Source organism: Panthera pardus, unplaced genomic scaffold (assembly GCF_024362965.1).
Source record: "Panthera pardus isolate Hobbes unplaced genomic scaffold, ASM2436296v1 HiC_scaffold_16, whole genome shotgun sequence".
In the NCBI taxonomy this organism is placed as follows: domain Eukaryota; kingdom Metazoa; phylum Chordata; class Mammalia; order Carnivora; family Felidae; genus Panthera; species Panthera pardus.
In genome coordinates this window covers 27,414,564-27,435,853 of record NW_026526721.1, presented here as the reverse complement: position 1 = coordinate 27,435,853, position 21,290 = coordinate 27,414,564, and the positions used below count along the sequence as shown (strand labels likewise).

General features: G+C 32.4%; 1 protein-coding gene across 5 annotated transcripts in view; it reads left to right on the top strand.

Annotated features, from left to right (window-relative positions):
- The window catches only part of USP25 (ubiquitin specific peptidase 25), a 150,926-nt gene extending 129,983 nt beyond the window's left edge, over window positions 1-20,943 (top strand). For all 5 annotated transcript variants that reach the window (XM_019467756.2, XM_019467757.2, XM_019467760.2 and 2 more), the window contains 6 exons: window positions 3,317-3,495; window positions 5,889-5,967; window positions 9,187-9,266; window positions 15,184-15,307; window positions 18,950-19,145; window positions 19,481-20,943. In XM_019467756.2, coding sequence (XP_019323301.1) covers window positions 3,317-3,495; window positions 5,889-5,967; window positions 9,187-9,266; window positions 15,184-15,307; window positions 18,950-19,145; window positions 19,481-19,653 — 831 coding nt within the window. In that variant the 3' untranslated portion in view covers window positions 19,654-20,943. The remainder of the gene's footprint in view (window positions 1-3,316; window positions 3,496-5,888; window positions 5,968-9,186; window positions 9,267-15,183; window positions 15,308-18,949; window positions 19,146-19,480) is intronic.
- The last annotated feature ends 347 nt before the right edge of the window (window positions 20,944-21,290 follow it).

Here is a 21,290-nt window from a genome sequence, read left to right as displayed (position 1 = left end):
TGGGGAGACACAGAATCTGAAGCAGGCTCCAGGCTCCAAGCTGTCAACACAGAGCCAAAGGCAGGGCTCTAACCCACAAACTGTGAGATCATGACCTGAGCCGAAGCAGGATGCTCAACCGACTGAACACCCAGGTGCCCCGGGAGTTGTCTTTATTTTTAATTCCTATTTGTATTGCATTGTGGTCAAATACTATAGCCTATATGATTATAATCCCCTGGGATTTGAAGTAGGTTTTCTTCAATTTTTTGGTACATGTCAGTTTTTTAAAAAGGAGTCTATAAATATATAATTTATACACACACACACACGTATTCTCTCTCTAAAGTCACCTAACCTTATTTCACAGATAAGTGCATTAAGACTTGGAGAACTTTGTGACTTTTTTTTATGTCACAATTAATAAATGGTATACCTAGCTTTTGAACCTTAGTCTAACTGATTTTCCCTTAGATCTTACTGCCTCGAGAATATATTGTATATTTGGTATCTTCTGATGTATGTATATAGTTACATCAAAATAAAGTTTATAAAAATTACACATTTAGAATATTTTATAATATGATTTAGAAAGGTAGAAAAAGTCTAGGTAGAAATTATTTCGTCTTTGGAACTGAAGATTTCAAAAGAGAGAAACTAGTCTCATTGAAGGGTCATCTGTAGATAGATGGGAAACAAACAAGAAAGGACATTATACATGTAGAGAACCTAAGAAACAAGGGCATGTGTGCATCTGTGGGGAAACCAGCCTAACCTAGGTTGAGAGAAGTCTTTGTTCAAGAGTCATAGGAAATAAGACCGAATAGGTAACTTTGGACCTGATTAGTAGGACCATGTTAAAGGTCTGGTGAAAGATAATTTTAAAAATTATTTACAAAGCAGTTCCATCACCTAATGACCAGTATTAACATTTCATTTTGTATTTGTGTAGTGGTTTCATTGCAGTATCTGTGCTAATTAATTGCCTGCACAGGCAGCCAAAGTATGGAAAGGACAAACGTTAATTCTAGGGGAGTATTTCGAGGCAGTAGTGTGAATAAAATTGAACAACTCAGCAGTGTTAACTTTACTTATAATGATATGGTGAAGAACTCTGCTAAATATACCGGCATTGAACATCTGTTGAAAATATGAAGAATTAAATATGATTGTGGTATATTTTAGACATCAGAAAACCTTTTTAGAAGGCAGTTTATAAATAAACAAAAATAATTGATAATTATAAAAAATAATTTGTGCTGGTAAAAAGTGTTTTATGTGTTTGAAAAATTACTTGTAGAAATTTAAATGTACCTTACTACGTCTTCTGGATTCAACATCTATAGATTGTAACTTTGGCATTTACTTGTGAAAATTGGGATAATCTTAAATAGAACATCAAGAGATAAACATAATCTTAAAATAAAAGGGGGATATATATTCCACCTCACTAATAGAAATCTCTTTGCTCTCTATGAAAAAAATACAGCCTCTATTTTGAACATATGTAAAAATATACATAACCATTTAGTATTATAACTCCTTATCTCTAAACCAACAATATTACTTTAAGAGACTCAACATACAGATTTCTTTTATTTTGGTCATGCTAATTTTGACCTGAAATGTTTGAATATTCAAAAGAACTTTTAATAGTCCGTGACAGTCATTGTCTGAGCACCATGATAAGAAAGAACAGTTATTAATGGTTTTGTTTTACATTTATTCTCAAAATCAGTACAGTTTGGTTAGTAAATGAACATGTGCCCCTTTTTTCATATTGGGAAAATGGGAAGATTTTAGAGTTCTAAGCGAAGCTTCTGTGTGCTAGTTAGGTATACGGTGAAGTAAGCCTTAATAATCTTACATGTCAAAATATATTTTCATGGCTATTTTTAACCACAACAGCAAGACTTTAACATAGCGTATATAACCAAAAAAAGCACAATGTATTTTAGCCATAAAATAATAATTCTTTTTATAATGCTAAATATATAGAAAAGACTTATTATTGCCTTCCCTTTAGTGAAATATAAGAATGCATGACTAGAATATTTCATTTAATGTTTGTCCGTTATATTTTCTCCCTTTCTGTAAAATATAGTGTAGTATCTGGATAGCCAAGAATTGCTTAAGAAAGACATGCATTAAAAAAAAACTTTTCTAATGGAATGGATTTTTTATAAAATATTTTACATGTGGCCCCAAAATGTTTTACAGTTAATAGAGCTAGGATTTAGATAAAAGTCCAATATTAGTGAAATTTTTAAAAGTGTGATTTTTAATCATATGTGTTTCTTATATACAACAATATTTGATGTATAACCCTACCCTTGTTTCTGTATGAGCAAATATTTTCCAAATGATTGCTCATGTGTAGAAACATGTATCAGTGTTTATTATTTCCCATTATAATTAGTTGTAAATTCTGAGATGTTCCTATTTATAAAGAAAAAGGACGCTCAAGCATTAAGGTAATAATAGTGATAATATTCATTAATTATTACACTAATAAAATTCAGATTTTTTTTTAATTTTTTTTTAACGTTTATTTACTTTTGAGACAGAGAGAGACACAGCATGAACGGGGGAGGGGCAGGGAGAGAGGGAGACACAGAATCAGAAGCAGGCTCCAGGCTCTGAGTCATCAGCCCAGAGCCCGATGCAGGGCTCGAACTCGCGGACCGCGAGATCGTGACCTGAGTTGAAGTCGGATGCTTAACCGACTGAGCCACCCAGGCGCCCCGAAATTCAGATATTTTTGAAGCAACAAGGAATTCATTCTGTGGTAACTACAATCTCAGGGCTTGCTTTTTCATTATTTTGGGGCTCTTTAGCTAAAAGTTAATTGCAGTGGTATTATTATGCATATAAGAGCCAGCCATTTTCTTTCAGATATGGGTATTTCAGGAAACTGTATTTCAATTCTAGAATTTGGGATATTCAAGATACACATGAAACTGATACTAGAAAGCACAGGGTAAGAGATCCCTAGTATCTCAGTCTTATGATGCCTTTGAATAGACCAGACTCCAAACAGTTTTACACTAGTATTCGCATAGTAAGCTTAGGCGTATTGTTCAGTTTAATAGTTCTCTGCATTAAAACAAAAAACTATTTATACAGTGAAAAGATGAGGGCGTATATGGTCAGTTTTAGAAAATTCTTTCAACCTGTGGAATACGGGACAATATTTGTAGATGTACCATGTGCCACCTTGTTGGTAATACTTTAAAGGAAGAAAGTGTATCTGAACACAAGAACATATAGAGCTGTAATATTGAACGATTTTAATTACCATAATTAATCAAAATTGGCATTTTGTTACATTTTCTAGGCAATTAAGTTGGAGTATTCAAGACTGGTTAAATTGGCCCAAGAAGACACCCCACCAGAAACAGATTATCGTTTACATCATGTAGTGGTCTATTTTATCCAGAACCAGGCACCAAAGAAAATCATTGAGAAAACATTGCTAGAACAATTTGGAGATAGAAATTTGAGTTTTGATGAAAGGTAATTTAAGAAAATTAAAATGTGAAATATCTAACGTATTGTTAAATTGTCTTTTTAAAATTGCTTTTAGTGCAGTTTCTAAATGTTTATTTTATACATATTCAAAGAAAGACCTATTTCATAAATACAGCACAAAACTTAGACTTCCCTTAATTTTGAACAGTTGTTTTGGAATTTCTCTGGAGTTTATAGTCATAACCTTTAGAAGTTTGAGCTGAAAATAATTTATATTGTTTTAGTACATTTTACTTGTTGACCAAGATACTGAGCTAAGCAACATAAAGATGTACAGAAGAATATAATGTAAGCACTACCCTTTGGGGACTTAATATTTTAGGGAAATAAAGAATTTCTAGTCTCTGCACTATGTATATTTGGAGTGAGATAGTTATTTATTGTGGGAAGCTATCCTATAATTTGTAGGATATTTAGCAGTGTTCCTGACCTGTACCTGCTAAATGTCGGTAACGCCTCCCTCAAGAGGTGACAACCCAAAGTGTCTCCAGATGTTGAGAGATAACCCCTTGAAGAGCAAAATTACCCTCATTTGAGAATCACTAGAGAAAAGTATTTAAACCGTATATACTAATAAAATAAAATAGTTAAATGTCCTCTGACATCAAGAGAAGCCTTAAAATGGTTAAATTACAGTTCACCCTTGAACAATGTGGAGATTAGGGGCATTGACCTCTGTGCAGTTGAAAATCTGCACATAAAGTTATGTAACTTTTGACTCTGCTAAATTTAAACTGCTAATAACTTCCTCTTGACTGGAGGCCTTACTGATAACGTAAACAGTCGATGAACACATATTTTATATGTTCTATGTGTCAGATACTGTATTCTTACAATAAGGTAAGCTAGAGGAAAGAAAATGTTACTGAAATCTTAAGAAAGAGAAAACACATTTACATTATTGTAGAAAATCTGTGTGTAAGTGAACCCATGAAGTTCAAACCCATGTTGTTCAAGGATCAACTGTAGTTTGGTTTACCCAAAAATGTTTTCTTGTGAAAATTCCTATAAACTATAATTTTTGGCTGAAGTTGGAAAATTAAAATACAATCTAGTTAAAATGAATACCATTAAAAAGTTTAGGCCTCAGGTAAACATCAAAGTATTAGAAGTTATTTTATTTTTATTTTTTTAAGTTTGTTTATTTATTGTGAGAGAGTATGGAAGGGAAAGAGAGTGAGGGAGAGTGAGAGGATCCCAAGCAGGCTCCACACTGTCTGCGTAGAGCCCAATGCAGGGCTTGAATTCACAAACTGTGGTGATCATAACCTGAGCTAAAATCAAGAGTTGGATGCTTACCTGAGCCATGGAGGCATCCCAGGAACTTATTTTAGAATACAGAATCGTTTATGTTATCTTGGGGTTTGTAGTCCATTTTAATTCTGAAATAAATTATAATCCTTTCTTGAATATCTCAAAAATACTGAATTAAAAATCTATGTGGCAGAGAAGAAAATGAGGAAAACAAAGCATCTAGGATTAAATTCCTGCTTCACCATGTATCTGCTGTGAAATGTAGGATTAAGTGAAGTAATACAAGTAAATGGTTTTGAACAATATTTGATAGATAATAAAGTGCTCATTGAATGTTGACTGTTATATTTTATTTGTAGTCGTAGGAGCATCATTTATTTTACATGTAACCACAAAGAGCTCAGAAATATGCCAGATTATGACCCTTATTATTTGGGCTGTTGGGAAACCATGTTCCAGTGAATATACGCTATTGAATTGGGGGCAAATATTAATGGGGTAATCACATTCACTTTCACTCTTTTGTAGTTATTTGTCCTGAGGACTGCAAATTCATCAGTTCGTTTTGATAACCTAATTTGTCTCATACTTGAAAAGTTAAGATGCATGCGATAGCTAAACATACTCTGCAGAGATTTCTTTAACAATGATCCTGATCATAACATGTGCAACAATGTCTCTATTACCTGAAATGATAGGCACAGTTTAGATTCTTTTTTGCTGTTCATGAATCATGCCATTTGAAATGGGAAGATGAGATTTAATATCTCCTGAGCTTGCTTAATATATATATATGTTATAAAAAAACACATTTCATTTGTTTTTACTTATACAATATGTATTAATAAAATGTAATTTAAAAGCCATTTGTAAATATAACATGTAAATTTGAGGTAGCATTATTGATGCTGTCTACTTTATATACTTTGTAACTATCCAGTCCAACATTGATCCAAAAAACATTTTCAATTAAACTTATTTGAGAGTTGCTTCCTCAAAAAGTATTGCTTAGTGACAGTGGATTTTATTTTCACGTATGTTGGGTAGTTTAGTTTTGTGTCATATGCTTTTCACTTTTTGTGAATTTCACTTTTGATTTACGAATATATTTCTTTTATTTGAAGGTGTCACAACATAATGAAAGTTGCTCAAGCCAAACTTGAAATGATAAAACCTGAAGAAGTAAACTTGGAGGAATATGAGGTAATGTGCCTTTTGAGAGGTTGAACTGTAGATTGAGGAATTTCGGTAGTTCACTGACCTTTCTTTCATTTCCTCACCACTGAGCACATTTCATTATTGGACAGTGTTGTACATGTGAGAGAACATGCATGAGTGCTCATATCGTGCTTGTGGTAATTTTTGTACACAAAATTCTTTGTGTTAACTTTGGCTTTAAAATTAATACTGTTTTTTTTTAGTTTACCAATTCAAACACCCAGTATTTCTTTAGACTTTTAAACTTAACTTTATGCATTGCCTTTTTAAATTTACAAATCTAGTAGGTTTTTAAATTAATTTACTTTTGAGAGAGAGAGAGTGTGTGTATATGAGTATGAGCAGGGAAGGAGCAGAAAGAGAGAGAGAGAGAAAGAGAAAATACCAAGCAGGCTCATAAGGGCTCGATCTCACGAGCCATGATATCATGACCTGAGCTGAAATCAAGAGTAGGACGCTTAACTGACAGAGCCACCCAGGCACCCCTATCTAGTAAATTTTAAGTTGATTTCACAAGTGCCTTTGATTAATTTTGGTCACATTTACAAACTTAATGACTTCACGTTCTCTTAAACAATTATTGTAATTCACCACATTAACATACAGGAGGAAGGATATAGAAAAATAATCATTTTTGAAAAAAATCCTGAGCTAACCTGAAATACAACTATGATAATCTACTAAAGAGTGTCTCAAAAAAAACAACAAAACTGCGGGGCGCCTGGGTGGCTTGGTCGGTTAAGCGTCCGACTTCGGCTCGGGTCATGATCTCACGGTCCGTGAGTTCGAGCCCCGCGTCGGGCTCTGTGCTGGCAGCTCGGAGCCTGGAGCCTGTTTCGGATTCTGTGTCTCCCTCTCTCTCTGCCCCTCCCCTGTTCATGCTCTGTCTCTCTCTGTCTCAAAAATAAATAAACATTAAAAAAAATTTTTAAAAAAAACAACAATAACAAAACTGCATAGCAAAAATCATATGGAACTATGGACATTGAAAGCTTTCCTTTTGTGATCAGGAAAAAGACAGGGATGTCTGCAACCACCACTGCTATTCAGAATTGTACTAGAAATTCACATGGGCAGCAAGGCAACAAACATAAGCAAAAAGTAAAAGATTTGAAAAGAAGAAACAAAGCTATCATTATTTGCAGATTTTACACCTAGAAAATAAAAAATCTACAGATAAATTTATTAGAACTAATAAAACAGTTTTCCAACAGGCAGAACTTATGTCACATACCAATTTCATTCTTTTATCCCAGCAACAGATAATCGGAAAATGAAATTTTAAGAAAATGACACCATTTACAATAGCATCCAGAACTATAGAATAACTAGAAGTAAATTTAACAAGAGATGTGCTTGACTTTAGGAGGCATTAAAGAAGACCTAAATAAATGGATATACATACTATGGAAAACTTAGTATTGTAAAGATGTCATTTTTTCCCCAGAGTAGTTTATTGATTCAGTGCAGTCCCTGTCAAACTTTTAGCAGATTGTTTGATGGAGCTTGATAAGCTGATTCAAAATTTTTACGAAATGTGGACATCTCAGTCTAGCCCAGACATTCTTGAAGAACGTAGGATGGCTCATTCTACTAGAAATCAAGAGGTACCATTCTTAACCGTTATGCTTTATAATAGTAATAGCATAAGGGTAGGTAACTTACAACAAGATAGCAGAAGAGAAGATCTAAGAACATGCACATAATATATGCCAGAGATGACAAACAAGTGGGTTGGTTACTCACTCTACCCTGTCCCCAAGATTCAAGTTACATGAAACTTGATTTTTAATTATGATTTGCCTCTGCACTCCATCCCCAGGGTTGCAACATTAGATTCACTTTAACATATTTTTGTTCTGAAAACTTCTCATATTTTTAACTGCAGAGCTATTAAATCTTACAGGTATTTATAGGACATGGTTTTAGATTCTGTGTATCCCATATATCTTTATCCTGCTCTGAGTCATGAGTCAGCCAGCCTTGGCCCACAGACCAAATCCAGCCTACCACCAGGTTTTATAAATACAGTTTTATTGGAACACAACTACAACTATTTGTTTATGTATTATACATGAGTGTTTTTACACTACAATCACAGAGTTGAATAGTGACAACAGAGACTACATGGCCTGCAAAGCCTAAAACACTTACCGTCTAGGTCTTTACAGAAGAAATTTACTCACAACTCCTCAGACATTTCTAATGACAGTAGAGTGGCAATTTAAATACTTTCCCAGAAAAGCTAACTTCACACTTGTAGGACAAATTTTATCTTTATGTTATTAAGGCCTACTAATACTGTAAGATTATGCCTCAAAAAATTAAAATTAAAAATTAATTTATATTCAAGGAGAGTATAGTTGGTCAACTGGTCTATATGTTTCTTACTTTCATTTGCTTATGTAATATGTATATAAGAGCTTTAATACTTTTATTATCGGTATCTTAGTTTAAATCCTATATTGAATTTGGTTATGGTTTTCCTTGAAAAAATTTTTTAAATAAATTAAAGAAAAATCCTGATTTGTTGTCTTGAGTTAGAGGGTGTCAGTTCTGAATTGTTTAGTCCTATTATATGCCCAGTAATTGGTTTTTTTGGAGGAAGGGACAGCTGAAATGTGACATGCTTGTATGTTTTTCACCATACCTCAGATGAATAAACTCAGCTACCACATTTAAAATAAAATTTAACCTAAATTTGGCAAAAATAAAAGGTTAAATAAATGCATTACACTGTTTTTCTTTTAGTTTTTTAATATTCTTCATCAAATAATAGTCTTCAGTGTTGATTCTGTTAGAGTAGTAACTTCATTTACCTCCTACATCCAATTGTGATATACATCTGTAATAATATCTTAATAATAATATGCCTTTAGACAGAACAGTTTTTGAAAGAGAGAAAACCTGGTTGATTATCTTGCCTTTGCATTTCTGTTATCTTTTAGTGAATCATTGTTATTTCATTCTTCGTTAATGTCTAGTAATTTTTACATTTATTATTATAAATGTAAGACCACTAATAAAGTGGTCTTGTGTATCAGAAGCTAAAGTTTTGATTTAGGTCTTATTTATCTTAATTTTGATTTCTTTGCTTCTATTACTTTGAATAGTTGTCAGAATAACACATTGCTTTATGAACAGTTTTCATTGTAGTTTTAATATCTTACTTTGTATATTTTTAATATTTTCTTTCACCTACAGGAGTGGCATCAGGATTATAGGAAGTTCAGGGAAACAACCATGTATCTCATAATTGGGCTAGAAAATTTTCAAAGAGAAAGGTAAGGCAGAATGGTCAAATATGAAAAGCTTAATTTTTGCATTTAATTCTATTCAGATATGACCTCATCTTTAGAAAAGGTTTTATTCACTGTACATATTTTTAATAAACTTTTAATTTTAGAAGTTTTATCTTTATAGAGAAATTGTATAGTTGGTACTGGAAGTTTCCATATACCCCACATACTTTCCATTTTCAATTAAATCTATAAGGTTGGCATTAGTGTCTTTGTTTTTATTAGCTCTCACATTCTACAATTGAAGTTTAGTATGGAATAGGATTAGATTAAAGCCTAGAAGTTTGCTAGCGACCAAACAAGCTGGTAGCCCAACACACAGAACTCTTTGTATACCATAATATATGCCTTTAGTCTCCAGCCTTTTTCATATTCTTTCTGAGTCTAATTTTGACTTCAAAGCAGAGACAGTGTTTCCAATGTCTCTTTGTCCAAAGTTTCATTACTATAAAAACTATAGCTATAGAAAATTGATCAGCTGTCTTCTAAGTATTATGACTACAAACACATTTTAGATCATTTTTCATTTAAGGTACAGATGATTTTAAAGGAGTTTCTACTTCTTAAACTATATTATTTTTTTTTATTTTAATTGTTATTAAGAACAAAGGATAAATATTGATTTATTTACTTATACACTGATTTGCATTTACTTATTCACATATTTCTTAACTCATATCCTTTAATATTAATGTACTTGACTAGTGATTTTTTAATATATATATTAAAATATATTAAATATTTATTTAATATATTTATTTAATATAATATTAAATATATTTATATTCAATTATATATATTAAATATATATAAATATATATTAAATATATATAATAAATATAATATTTAATATAATATATTAAAATATATTAAAATATATATATTAGTGATTTTATATATATATATAAATATATATATATTTAAACATGGTAATTTATTTTATGTGATTGTTTAAATACATTGCTTAAAAATGTTCAGGGGCGCCTGGGTGGCGCAGTCGGTTAAGCGTCCGACTTCAGCCAGGTCACGATCTCGCGGTCCGTGAGTTCGAGCCCCGCGTCGGGCTCTGGGCTGATGGCTCAGAGCCTGGAGCCTGTTTCCGATTCTGTGTCTCCCTCTCTCAGCCCCTCTCCCGTTCATGCTCTGTCTGTCTCTCTCTGTCCCAAAAATAAATAAAAAAAAAAAAGTTGAAAAAAAATTAAAAAAAAAAAAAATGTTCAAAAGGCATTTTAAAAAACATATTTAAGGGGCGCCTGGGTGGCGCAGTCGGTTAAGCGTCCGACTTCAGCCAGGTCACGATCTTGCGGTCCGTGAGTCCGTGAGTTCGAGCCCCGCGTCAGGCTCTGGGCTGATGGCTCGGAGCCTGGAGCCTGTTTCCAATTCTGTGTCTCCCTCTCTCTCTGCCCCTCCCCCGCTCATGCTGTGTCTCTCTCTGTCCCAAAAATAAATAAAAAAAAAAATAATAAAAAAAAAAAAAAAAAAAAAAAAAAAAAAAAAAACATATTTAAAAAATAGATATTTCTAACTTATTGGTGAATCACTGAAAGTAAGCAAGTCACCACACGTTTTTAAACCATTCCTGAAACTATTACCTTACATCATTTTTAAATTACAAAACACGGATATTCACTGTGTAATATAACACACTGCTTAGTAGTAAGATTAGTTTCCTTCTAATGTATACTTACAGGGATTATTAATTTGTAGGGTCCGGCAAAGTTATTTAAACTGAGCTGATATAAACTTAAAAACTAGAACGGTAAAAGGAGTTGAAATCGAACACTATTCACCTATGAAACTAGTTGTAGAGTTAGTTTGTCTAGAAAGCATTTGTAAAATGTCTTAATCTAATCTGTATTAAAATTTCTATTTCAACTCCAATATATAAACATAAGTTATATTTTTAAATCAGTAGAGCTTATGTTTAGCATAAAATAAACCACAAGTTGTCCCCCAGATTTCTTAAGCATGTTTGTGTCGGCCCTACAATACATTAGATAAATGAGACAAATGAGTTTTCTTGCTTTGTTTTTGAGAAAAGGGGGTAGAGGGAATGGAATCCACATAACTTTATTTCATTTAATAATTGTGTATCTAAAATTAATTTACAACTGTAGACTTTTGAGTAGAACAAGTATACTGAGAACCAGTAGGCATTATTTGTAGATTTTTTTTACTTCCAATCTCACAGCGAAGTCTAAAGTCAATAGGTAAAAAATTATTAAAAAGTTAAATTCTAATCACTAATTACACCCAAATTAACCTTGAAAAGGCAGCATTAAGAGTAGTTAAAAAATGGAAATTAGTTACAAAGGAAATAAAGGGCAACAAATACAAAGAAGAAATTGTCAAAGACAGAATACTCTAATGAACTTAAAATTTAAACGAATAATAGACTTGATCTAATCAATAACGTGAAACATTTTTTTCAAGCCTCAGTCTGGTAATAATACGGTTTGATAGGCTCAAGGAAGTGAAAAATTAATACTCAGGAAACACTATATGAAAATAACCAATTAACAAATTTAATGCTCAAAAGCAATTACTGTATTTCAAAAAATATTAAAAACTAGCTAGTCATTTATTTTGAATCTTTTTACAGTAGCAAAAGTTCCTCTGAAATTTAAGATATTTGAAAACAAATAATTGAACTCTGGGACAAAAATCTTCTTTGTATCACCTATGAACTTCCTACTTGAAAATCTAAGTATACTGTTACTGAAAAACATAAAGACAACAAAAGTCTCTGTTTTGAGACCACACTAGACTCATTTATCCAAATGACAAAGATCTTAATTTAAAAGAAAGTGCTGTATTTTAAATACTCTGTAATAATGTATTCAATTAAAAGAGTTATTGAATTTCTTCTTTTCTTTCTTTTCTTTCCTGGTTTTATGTAACGTACAGGAAACTCTCACTGCGATATTGATGCAATTTTGTTTTTAAATGACAGCACAGACTATTACTTCTAGAGCTGTACTGTCTATCCAGCCTGGTTGCTACCAAATGAGACAATTTAAATTTAATTAATTTTCCAACTAAAAATTCAGTGTCTAAGTCATACTAGCCACATTTTGAATGTTCAGTAGCCAGCCACCTGTGGCTAGTGGCTACCCTGTCAGCCAGCACAGACACGACACTGCTGTCTTTGTGGAAAATGCTGGTGGCCCTTGCTGCCCTGTTTGGTGGACAGTGAGCACTGCCATCACTTCTACACTTAGCAAAGTTTAAAAGTTACACAGAATTAAAAAACACTGTTAATACTTGGACACAAGTCATCATGTAATTTATAAGGTGATTCACTTTGGTCACTGAAATAGAGAACTATTTTGATAAGTAGCTCCATTTTATGAGTTATTTTATTTCAGCCACAGTTATATTTCTTTAATAGGAATATTCAAGTTCACTTTAAGATAGCTGAGATTAGTATTTCTAAGATAAATAGTAATGTGATCTTATAAGTGGACAGAGTAAGATCAAGAAGGCATTTCCATTTTATAGATAAACTAGACTCCACAGTAATTGCATCCACAGATGCAGTAACTTTTTCAAGGTCACACGATTAACTAGGGAGAAAAAAATTGAAATAGAGATCTGTATTCTTATAAAGTTTAATGAAATCAGGTGAGTATTCTTTGGTAAGAATTAAAAAGATGAAGCTGTCACTTTTTTGCTCTCTGCATTAACTTCTTATATTAGCTTCTCTTGGTATGTTCAAAGTATGTTCAAATTTCATAATTTGCTTATTCTCAAATATATGCTTATTCTCAAATACATGCTTATTCAGAAAGTGAATATTCTGGTGTAGCAAATGTTTATTAAATTGGAAAGGTCAACTAGAAAATTAGTTAATGGTGACAAATAATATTTATGGAATATTACAAGAAGAAATGTTAATTTTAACACTTTAAATATAGTAGTTACCACAGCTAGTCGGTTAGAAAATATTGTCAAAAGGTTCTGTCCAACTTTTTTTTTTTTTAAATAAAAACACAAAACTTGAAAACTTTGAATGAATACTGATTGATAGGCCATTGTCAAGTCTGTGAATAGTGAAGTGAAATCATGTTTTTAGGAACCACAATTTTATAATAGTACAAGTGAGGATCAAAAGCGTCTGCAGGGTTCATGGTCTTATTTTACTTTAAAATAAGAATGTGGTACCTGGACTGCTGAGTCTTACTGTGATTTATTTGAAGATATGTTTGTAAGCACTTTAAAGGTTGATAAAATATGGAAAATGTGTACTTCAGTAGAAAATTGGAACAGGGCCACAGTTTCAGAGCTATTCTTAGAGAGGTGACTCAGGTCTTGAAGGCCAGATATGAATGTCATTCAGTGAGACTCTTTAATAGGAAACTTAATAGCTATAAAAGAGAAGGCAGATGTGCCAGCAGACTAATTTAGTGGTGTAAAACAGTATTTAATGTTATTATCACTCCCTTCTTTTCTTCTTTCATAAATAAAACTAAAAACCTTTACCTGAGGTTATGTTTATATTTTTTCAAACTAAAATCCCATATTCTTAAGTTTTCTCAAAAACAAGTTCCTGGGAGAAGCCTTTTCAAAAAAGTGTATGAAATAACTTATTTTTTATGAAATAGTTTCAGGTGTGTCATATGAGAGGCCATTAATGTGTACATTAGTTTCCAATTCTACATTTATATTCAAAGTACAGAATTGATTTATATTTAAGCACATGAAATTAAATAATAAAAACTTAATGTAACCTGGAGTTTTAAAAGTGTTTCTTTATAATATTTCGCCTTTTAGAATGTTACATTTTTCTGAATTAATCTATAAGAAGGTATGTTGTAACTGGAAAAACTGGCACAAAGGAGACATCTTAGTATCGTTCATATTTCAGTTATACAAATATATAGCTATATTTATTTCTTACCCCATATTGAGAGAGGATAACTGTTTTAGAGGTAAATAGAATCCTCAAACATTTTTACCCTCCTCCCTTTCTAAAACTTAGTTTGAACTTCGTAACATATAGACTTATGTTAATGTAACATTATTAATATTACTTGGTAAACTTTTTATAAAAGACCGACCCGCCAGCTGTTATGTTCCTACCCTCTTCTTTGTGTGTGTATTCCACCAGAATGTTCAGCTGTAGAAGCATTTTTTTTTTCCATTTCTACTTCCCCATTTCCTTTGGATATTCTCCCCTCTTCCAATTATGTTATTCTCCGTGATGAGAACCATGGGTGCACACGGAAAAATACCTGAAGAGTCACTGAATGAAACACACGATGTTTGTGATAAAGAAGCAAAGTAATCTGACCCTTTCTTCAAACAAAAATGACATTATGTTGTTAAAGTAGATTCTTGACTTCCCTATCAGTCTAAATGGAAGACATCAGGGAATCAGGAGAGAGGAACTACCTGAATTCAATAATTACGGGCTTTTTCCTCCCAGTCTTTCTTAATTCCTAGCTCCATTAAAAAATTTTTTTTTCAATGTTTATTTTTAAGAGAGAAAGAGAGACAGAGTACGAGTAGGGGAGGGGCAGAGAGATGGACACACAGAATCTGAAACAGGCTCCAGGCTCTGAGCTGTCAGCACAGAACCCGATGCAGGGCTCGAACTCAGGAACTGTGAAATCATGACCTGAGCCGAAGTCAGACGCTTAACTGACTGAGTCACCCAGGTGCCTCTAGCCTAGCTCCATTTTTTTTGTTTTTGTTTTTGTTTTTGTTTTTTTACTTTATGACATAACTATCTCCTGATCTCAGATGTGGCTGTTGCTAAAACAGCTTTTAGATGATACATTTATTGTAATGTTCTGGATAATCAAAATTTAAATGTATACTTAAGCATTTTATAATTGTAGTTGACTTTTTTTTTTTTACAAAGATGAAATAATGCCTTGTGTTTCTTTTAATTTTTAAGTTATATAGATTCCTTGCTGTTCCTTATCTGCGCTTATCAGAATAACAAAGAACTCTTGTCCAAAGGCCGATACAGAGGACATGATGAAGAATTGATATCACATTATAGAAGAGAGTGTTTACTAGTAAGTTGAATGTACTTAGGAGGTCATGTTTACGTTATTGTTTTGTCTTACACTGAACAGATTTTCCAGACTCCTATAGAAGTGATTGACTATAAACTCTGATGAGGAAAGTATCATGATGATGACATCATCATGATGTAATCTGGGTATAATCGCTTAAGATGCAGGAATGCACTCAATTCTTTATTATCTTTTCTCTTTATTGGTCCTAAATATTGCAGGTGGTAACCAGAAATGTTCTTAATATAGGATCAAAATGATTACTTTTATATTTTGGTTTCTTCATTATTCTACTATTCCCTTTTTTGGTGAGAGAAGGGGGGGACTGCACAGGCCATGAGCAATTATTATTCCAGAAAAATAATAGATTTTTCTGAGTTTTTTAAAATACAGTAGTAAATTTGGTGTACATAGTGTTAAATGATTCATTGTAATACAGTATCCTTTTTCCCACCTAGTCATTGGTAGTTTTTTTTCCTCAAATATTTTCGCTGTCTATGTGCAGAAATATTACTGTTGTTATATAAACTTTAAAAAAGTCTTTTTAGCAGTTTTGTAGCACCAAATTAGTTTCTAAAGGTCTGGAGTACTTTGTTAATATTTCTCAAGTCAGCTAACCTTGATGTATGAGATCACAAATTCCATCTTTATACATTTTTCTGATTAAATTTAATTCTTTTTTTTTTAATTTTTTTTAACGTTTATTTATTTTTGAGACAGAGACAGAGCATGAATGGGGGAGGGTCAGAGAGAGAGAGGGAGACACAGAATCTGAAACAGGCTCCAGGCTCCGAGCTGTCAGCACAGAGCCCGACGCAGGGCTTGAACTCACGAACCATGAGATCATGACCTGAGCCAAAGTCGGACGCTTAACCGACTGAGCCACCCAGGCACCCCTAAATTTAATTCTTAGTTAACTATTAACATCATTCTGTTACATACTGTGAACACCTAAGCTGCAATTTTTTTTTCCTGTACAAGGAGAAATATATATGTATATATACACACAAAGATATTCAAGGGTATATGATTTTTCAACCTATATAAGTTACATGATTTAAGTATACTTTAAAAAACTTTAAGTGGTATGCTGATAAAATGTTTTCTTGCAGTAGAACTACATAAGCTACTTGTAATCTTAATATGTCTTTAGAATTTTCAAATGAGAATATTAGATGACGATGATCTTACTGTTTTTCTCTCAGCTGCTTTTATTGCATTTGAGTATATTTTAGAACTTGAATTGTTAGTGATTAGCATCCATTGAGGATAGTTCTTAATTTGGCCAGTTTCAAAGGTTTTTAATCATTCCCCAAGAAGGAAGACCTGAATTGTGTATATTTTAGATTTTAAAAATGCAGAATTGTATATATTTATATATTTAATGAACTAAAGCAATTTTTAATGTAAAAATTGAAGGCTTGGGATATGGCAATATTTTGGTAAAGCTATTTTAAATATAAATATAGCCAAAACGTGATGGTTATTTTAAAACATGAAAAAAATGGTAGAATGTTTCACCCCATATTATACTAAACCATTCACACCTAGTTTGGTGTTTCATAGGGATTTAAATGACACTGCATGAAGGTTATTTTAGTGTTCCTTTCAGGGTTTTTCATACTGAGTATTTGCTGAGTGTCATATTTGAGGGATACAGAGACATTTAAGACCTGTTTATTTGCCATCCCCTAAGAACTCAGTCTGTACCATAAATGATTTTTATATTCCAGATTAAGTGTCTTTATGAGAAATATGCAAAATAATATGCTTGTAGTTGTCAAGGAGGACCTTAAGGGAAAAGTTGAACACTGATCTGGATCTTGATGGACAAATAGGATTTTTATGCCTTGTAGAGAAGGCAGAAAAATGTTCCAGCCAAAGGGACACCATATGAAAAGACCTGGAAAGTATACAACAGAAAATGAAGATAGATCCACTGGGGCTAGATTCTGAGGAGCAGGGTTAGGTGCAAGTGATGAAGCTAACAATACTTGTTGATGTCAGCCTATGTTGAAGCTTATGCAGCATTCTCATGTACCTTTGTAAGTTTGAGTAGGTTTGGCTTGGTCACATTTGTTGTCAGAAAATAAATCTGGCTGTAAGTAGTATACTAGATGGCGAACTGGAAAGGAGTAGAGATTGAAGTCTTCCCTAGAGAGGGAAGGAGAGAGCCTCAACTAAGACAGAAGTGCAGTGGGTATGAAGAAGAGGGCATAAAAGATGGTGGAAGAAGTGAAATCAAGGGACCTGGTAACTATTAGATGAGTAGAAAGAAGGAAATAGGGTTGTCAAAACTGCTTGACTTTACAGTTTTGTGTTTGGCTTTGGGGAATCTAAGATGACGAATAAGTTTGGCTTTGGGTGTACTATGTTTAGGTTGTTTTCAGATAACATTAATTTCAGAATGGTAGTAACTATTATAAGTTTGAATGTGTATTGTAAAAATTATGCTAGATACTTAAAGTCTTCTCTTGTTTAATCCTCTCAACCACTGTCTAAAAAAGGTGATATTTCATTTTGCATATGAAGAAACTGAAGCTAAGAGATTGCTTATTTACTCAAGCCACTGCTTAGTGGCTGAGTTAGACTACTAACATAAGCCTCTCTACAAAATCAAGATATAAATTACACAAGAATGATAAAATATAAACATGAGAAATAATATAATTTTTATTTTGTAATTCAGCTTAACTATGAATATTTCAAAATCATATCTATCATGCTCTAAATGTTAAGATTTCACCTAAACCCTTAAATACTATAACTTTTACTATACCTATAATACCTTATCTGTTTCTTAAGTCTATATTTCTTACCTCATGAATTTCTGTCTTCTGCTATCAAGGGTCAGCACAACTGGCCTGTGCTCTAGCCTGTCACTTGTTTTTGTAAATAAAGTTTTATTGAAACATAGTCATACCTTCTCATTTGCATATTATGTATGGCTGTCTTTGTGTAACAATGGCAGAATTTAGTAGTTACGACAGAAACTGTATCGCTGTCAGAGCCTAAAATATTTCCCATCTTCTCCTTTACAGAAGTTTGCTAATCTCTGTACCAAATTGTAAACTCTGTGAGAATTTTCTGTATTAATCAGTTGGGTTCCCCTGAATCTAGAATAGTCTCTGGCATATCTCATGTACTCAGTAAGAATTTTTTGAAGGAATAATGAGCTAATTGATTACCTTTAAATTTTAGATTCAAGAAATATAACAGTACTTATTCAATTGGCATTTATGGAGAAGATGATAAAGTGTTTTTCAAAGATAATATGGAGTCTGAATTTTTTTTTTTTTAAATTACTTTGATGGCACACCAAATTTTAGAATTGGGGAAATTTCACCTCTGGAGAATTAAAATATGGTGCCTGTAGTGATAATCAGAAAATTATAAGCTGAACATGAACTTTAAAAACATGACAACAGTATTTTCCCCATTCTTTTTGTTCTTGTTTCTGTTATTCTCGTATGCACAGCTTTTTCTAAGAGACTTCATGCTAGAACAGATAGAGATTGTTTTTCCTGATTGCCATTTGTTCTAATACTGTTTGTGAACATACTTTTTCTGTTGTCTTCAGTATTAACACAGGATTTTTATTTAGTTAAAAACAAAACTTTTTCTTTTTCTCAATGCATTAAGAAATTAAATGAGCAAGCTGCAGAACTATTTGAATCTGGAGAGGATCGAGAAGTAAACAATGGTTTGATTATTATGAATGAGTTTATTGTCCCATTTTTGCCCTTGTTATTGGTGGATGAAATGGAAGAGAAAGATATTCTTGCTGTGGAAGACATGAGAAATCGATGGTGTTCCTATCTTGGACAAGAAATGGAATGTAAGTTTAAACAGTGCTAGTGGACACTTCAGCTGGGATTAACTATAGTTGGAATTAGATGTTATTTATTCTTGTCATTTTTTGTATTATTTTTACATTCATGTAAAAACATTATATTACATTATAGTATTTTTACATTCATGTCATTCCCTTTTTTTTCTATTTACAAACCAAGTGCACACTGCCTTGCCATTTATATTTTACCTCTTTCCCCCAAATGGTAATACATATTTTGAAATGAAACATTAGTTGAGTACACTCTAATAAATTATGTTGAAGATGATGATTTCTTTCCCTCTCTGTCTTTAGCTATATCTAATTGTTTGTATTTACAGCAAACCTCCAAGAGAAGCTGACGGATTTTCTGCCAAAACTGCTTGATTGTTCTACTGAGATTAAAGGTTTCCATGAACCACCGAAGTTACCGTCATATTCCACACATGAACTCTGCGAGCGGTTTGCCCGAATCATGTTATCCCTCAGTCGAACTCCTGCTGATGGAAGATAAACTGCACACACTTTCCCTGAACACACTGTATAAACTTTTTTTAGTTCTTAACCCTTGCCTTCCTGTCACAGGGTTTGCTTGTTGCTGCTATAGTTTTTAACTTTTTTTTATTTTAATAACTGCAAAAGACAGACAGACCATAGAGACTTTAGCCAGACTGCAAACAATAAAGCTGAGAATCGCATGGCGCTCAGACTTTGTTTTAACCAGAACTGATGTACAATTACAAATCTGATTGGTTTCATTATGGCAAAGCCATGCTTTTGCCACCTTTCTGTTACAGTATTACTTTGCTTTTATCTTTTCTTTATCTACAGCTTTCCATTCAGTCTGGATCCTTCCATGACTACAACCATTTAAGTGTTCAGCACTGTGTACGATACATAATACTTGGTAGCTTGTAAATGAAATTAAAGAATAAAGTTTTATTTATGGCTACCTATGTGTTTGTAAGCAGGTATATTGTATATTAGTGTATCATTTTAATTATATAAAAATGAATTTTGTCTGGGGATTGTTTAAGATTAGGTGGATAGATGAATAGATTAATACAAACTTTTAATTTGTCTCTGTAGCACATTGGAAGTTTACTAAGTATTGACACTTAAATATATCTATATTTTTGACTAAGTTGTTAAACTTAGTATGGCACCTAAACCTGTTTTGAATTCACATCAGGTTTTCACTGAAGTGAACGGCTGATACTTAAGTCAACCACACTGAAACTTTTAACTTTTCCTTAGATTAACCTTTTATTTTTTTATGTATTTACAAATAATATAGCAAGGTGATTATTTCAAGAGATACCAGAAAAAAAGTACTTGAATAAGGGCTATTTAAATAGTGAAACTTATAAGAAATCTGTATATGTGTATACACACACACACTCACACACACTCACACACACACACACACACACACACACACACACACACACACACATTCTTCATAATGGAGGACAATGTTTTGCATTATATAATCATTCTATTTTTGTAACTTGTATACCACTTTAATTGAAAATGTTCTCTACTAATCAATGCTGTGAAATGAAGTTGATATTGTTGAACTAAAAGTTATGAGTATCTTACCTGCTTTTATTTTCCTCCTTTTCAAAAAGAAAAAGCTGTAGAACATTTTGTAGATGGAACTGCTGTTTAAGATTAATGAAGTAATATTGTGAATGAAAATCGATGCTTTAAAGGTAATCATGTTACCAATAACCTATTTTTGAATTTATAAAAATTTCTTTATAAATGATACTTTGTTAGCATAGTAAAATATATCATTATACTATGTGTATGTTTGTTATAGCGTCGCCAAAACTAGAACTCTTTATAAGTGCCTCTGATAAAAGATCCCAGATAGAGGAAGAAGAAAATATTAAGTTACTGTATAATGTTCCTTATCAAGATATCAATGCACTACTAAGGTATTAATGACAAGGAATTTATACCATTTCTGTTTTAAGATTAGATTTTGCCTGTTGTAGCTATCAAAATGTGTTTTGGTTTAGATTTTAAATTCTCCACTGAGCAGAATTGGTATTCTACATTGGTTTTCAAGTCCTGTCCAAAGTTTAAAAACTCCGTATGTATCATCAAAGCATTTGTAAACTGTCTTCAGTATTTTATAATATT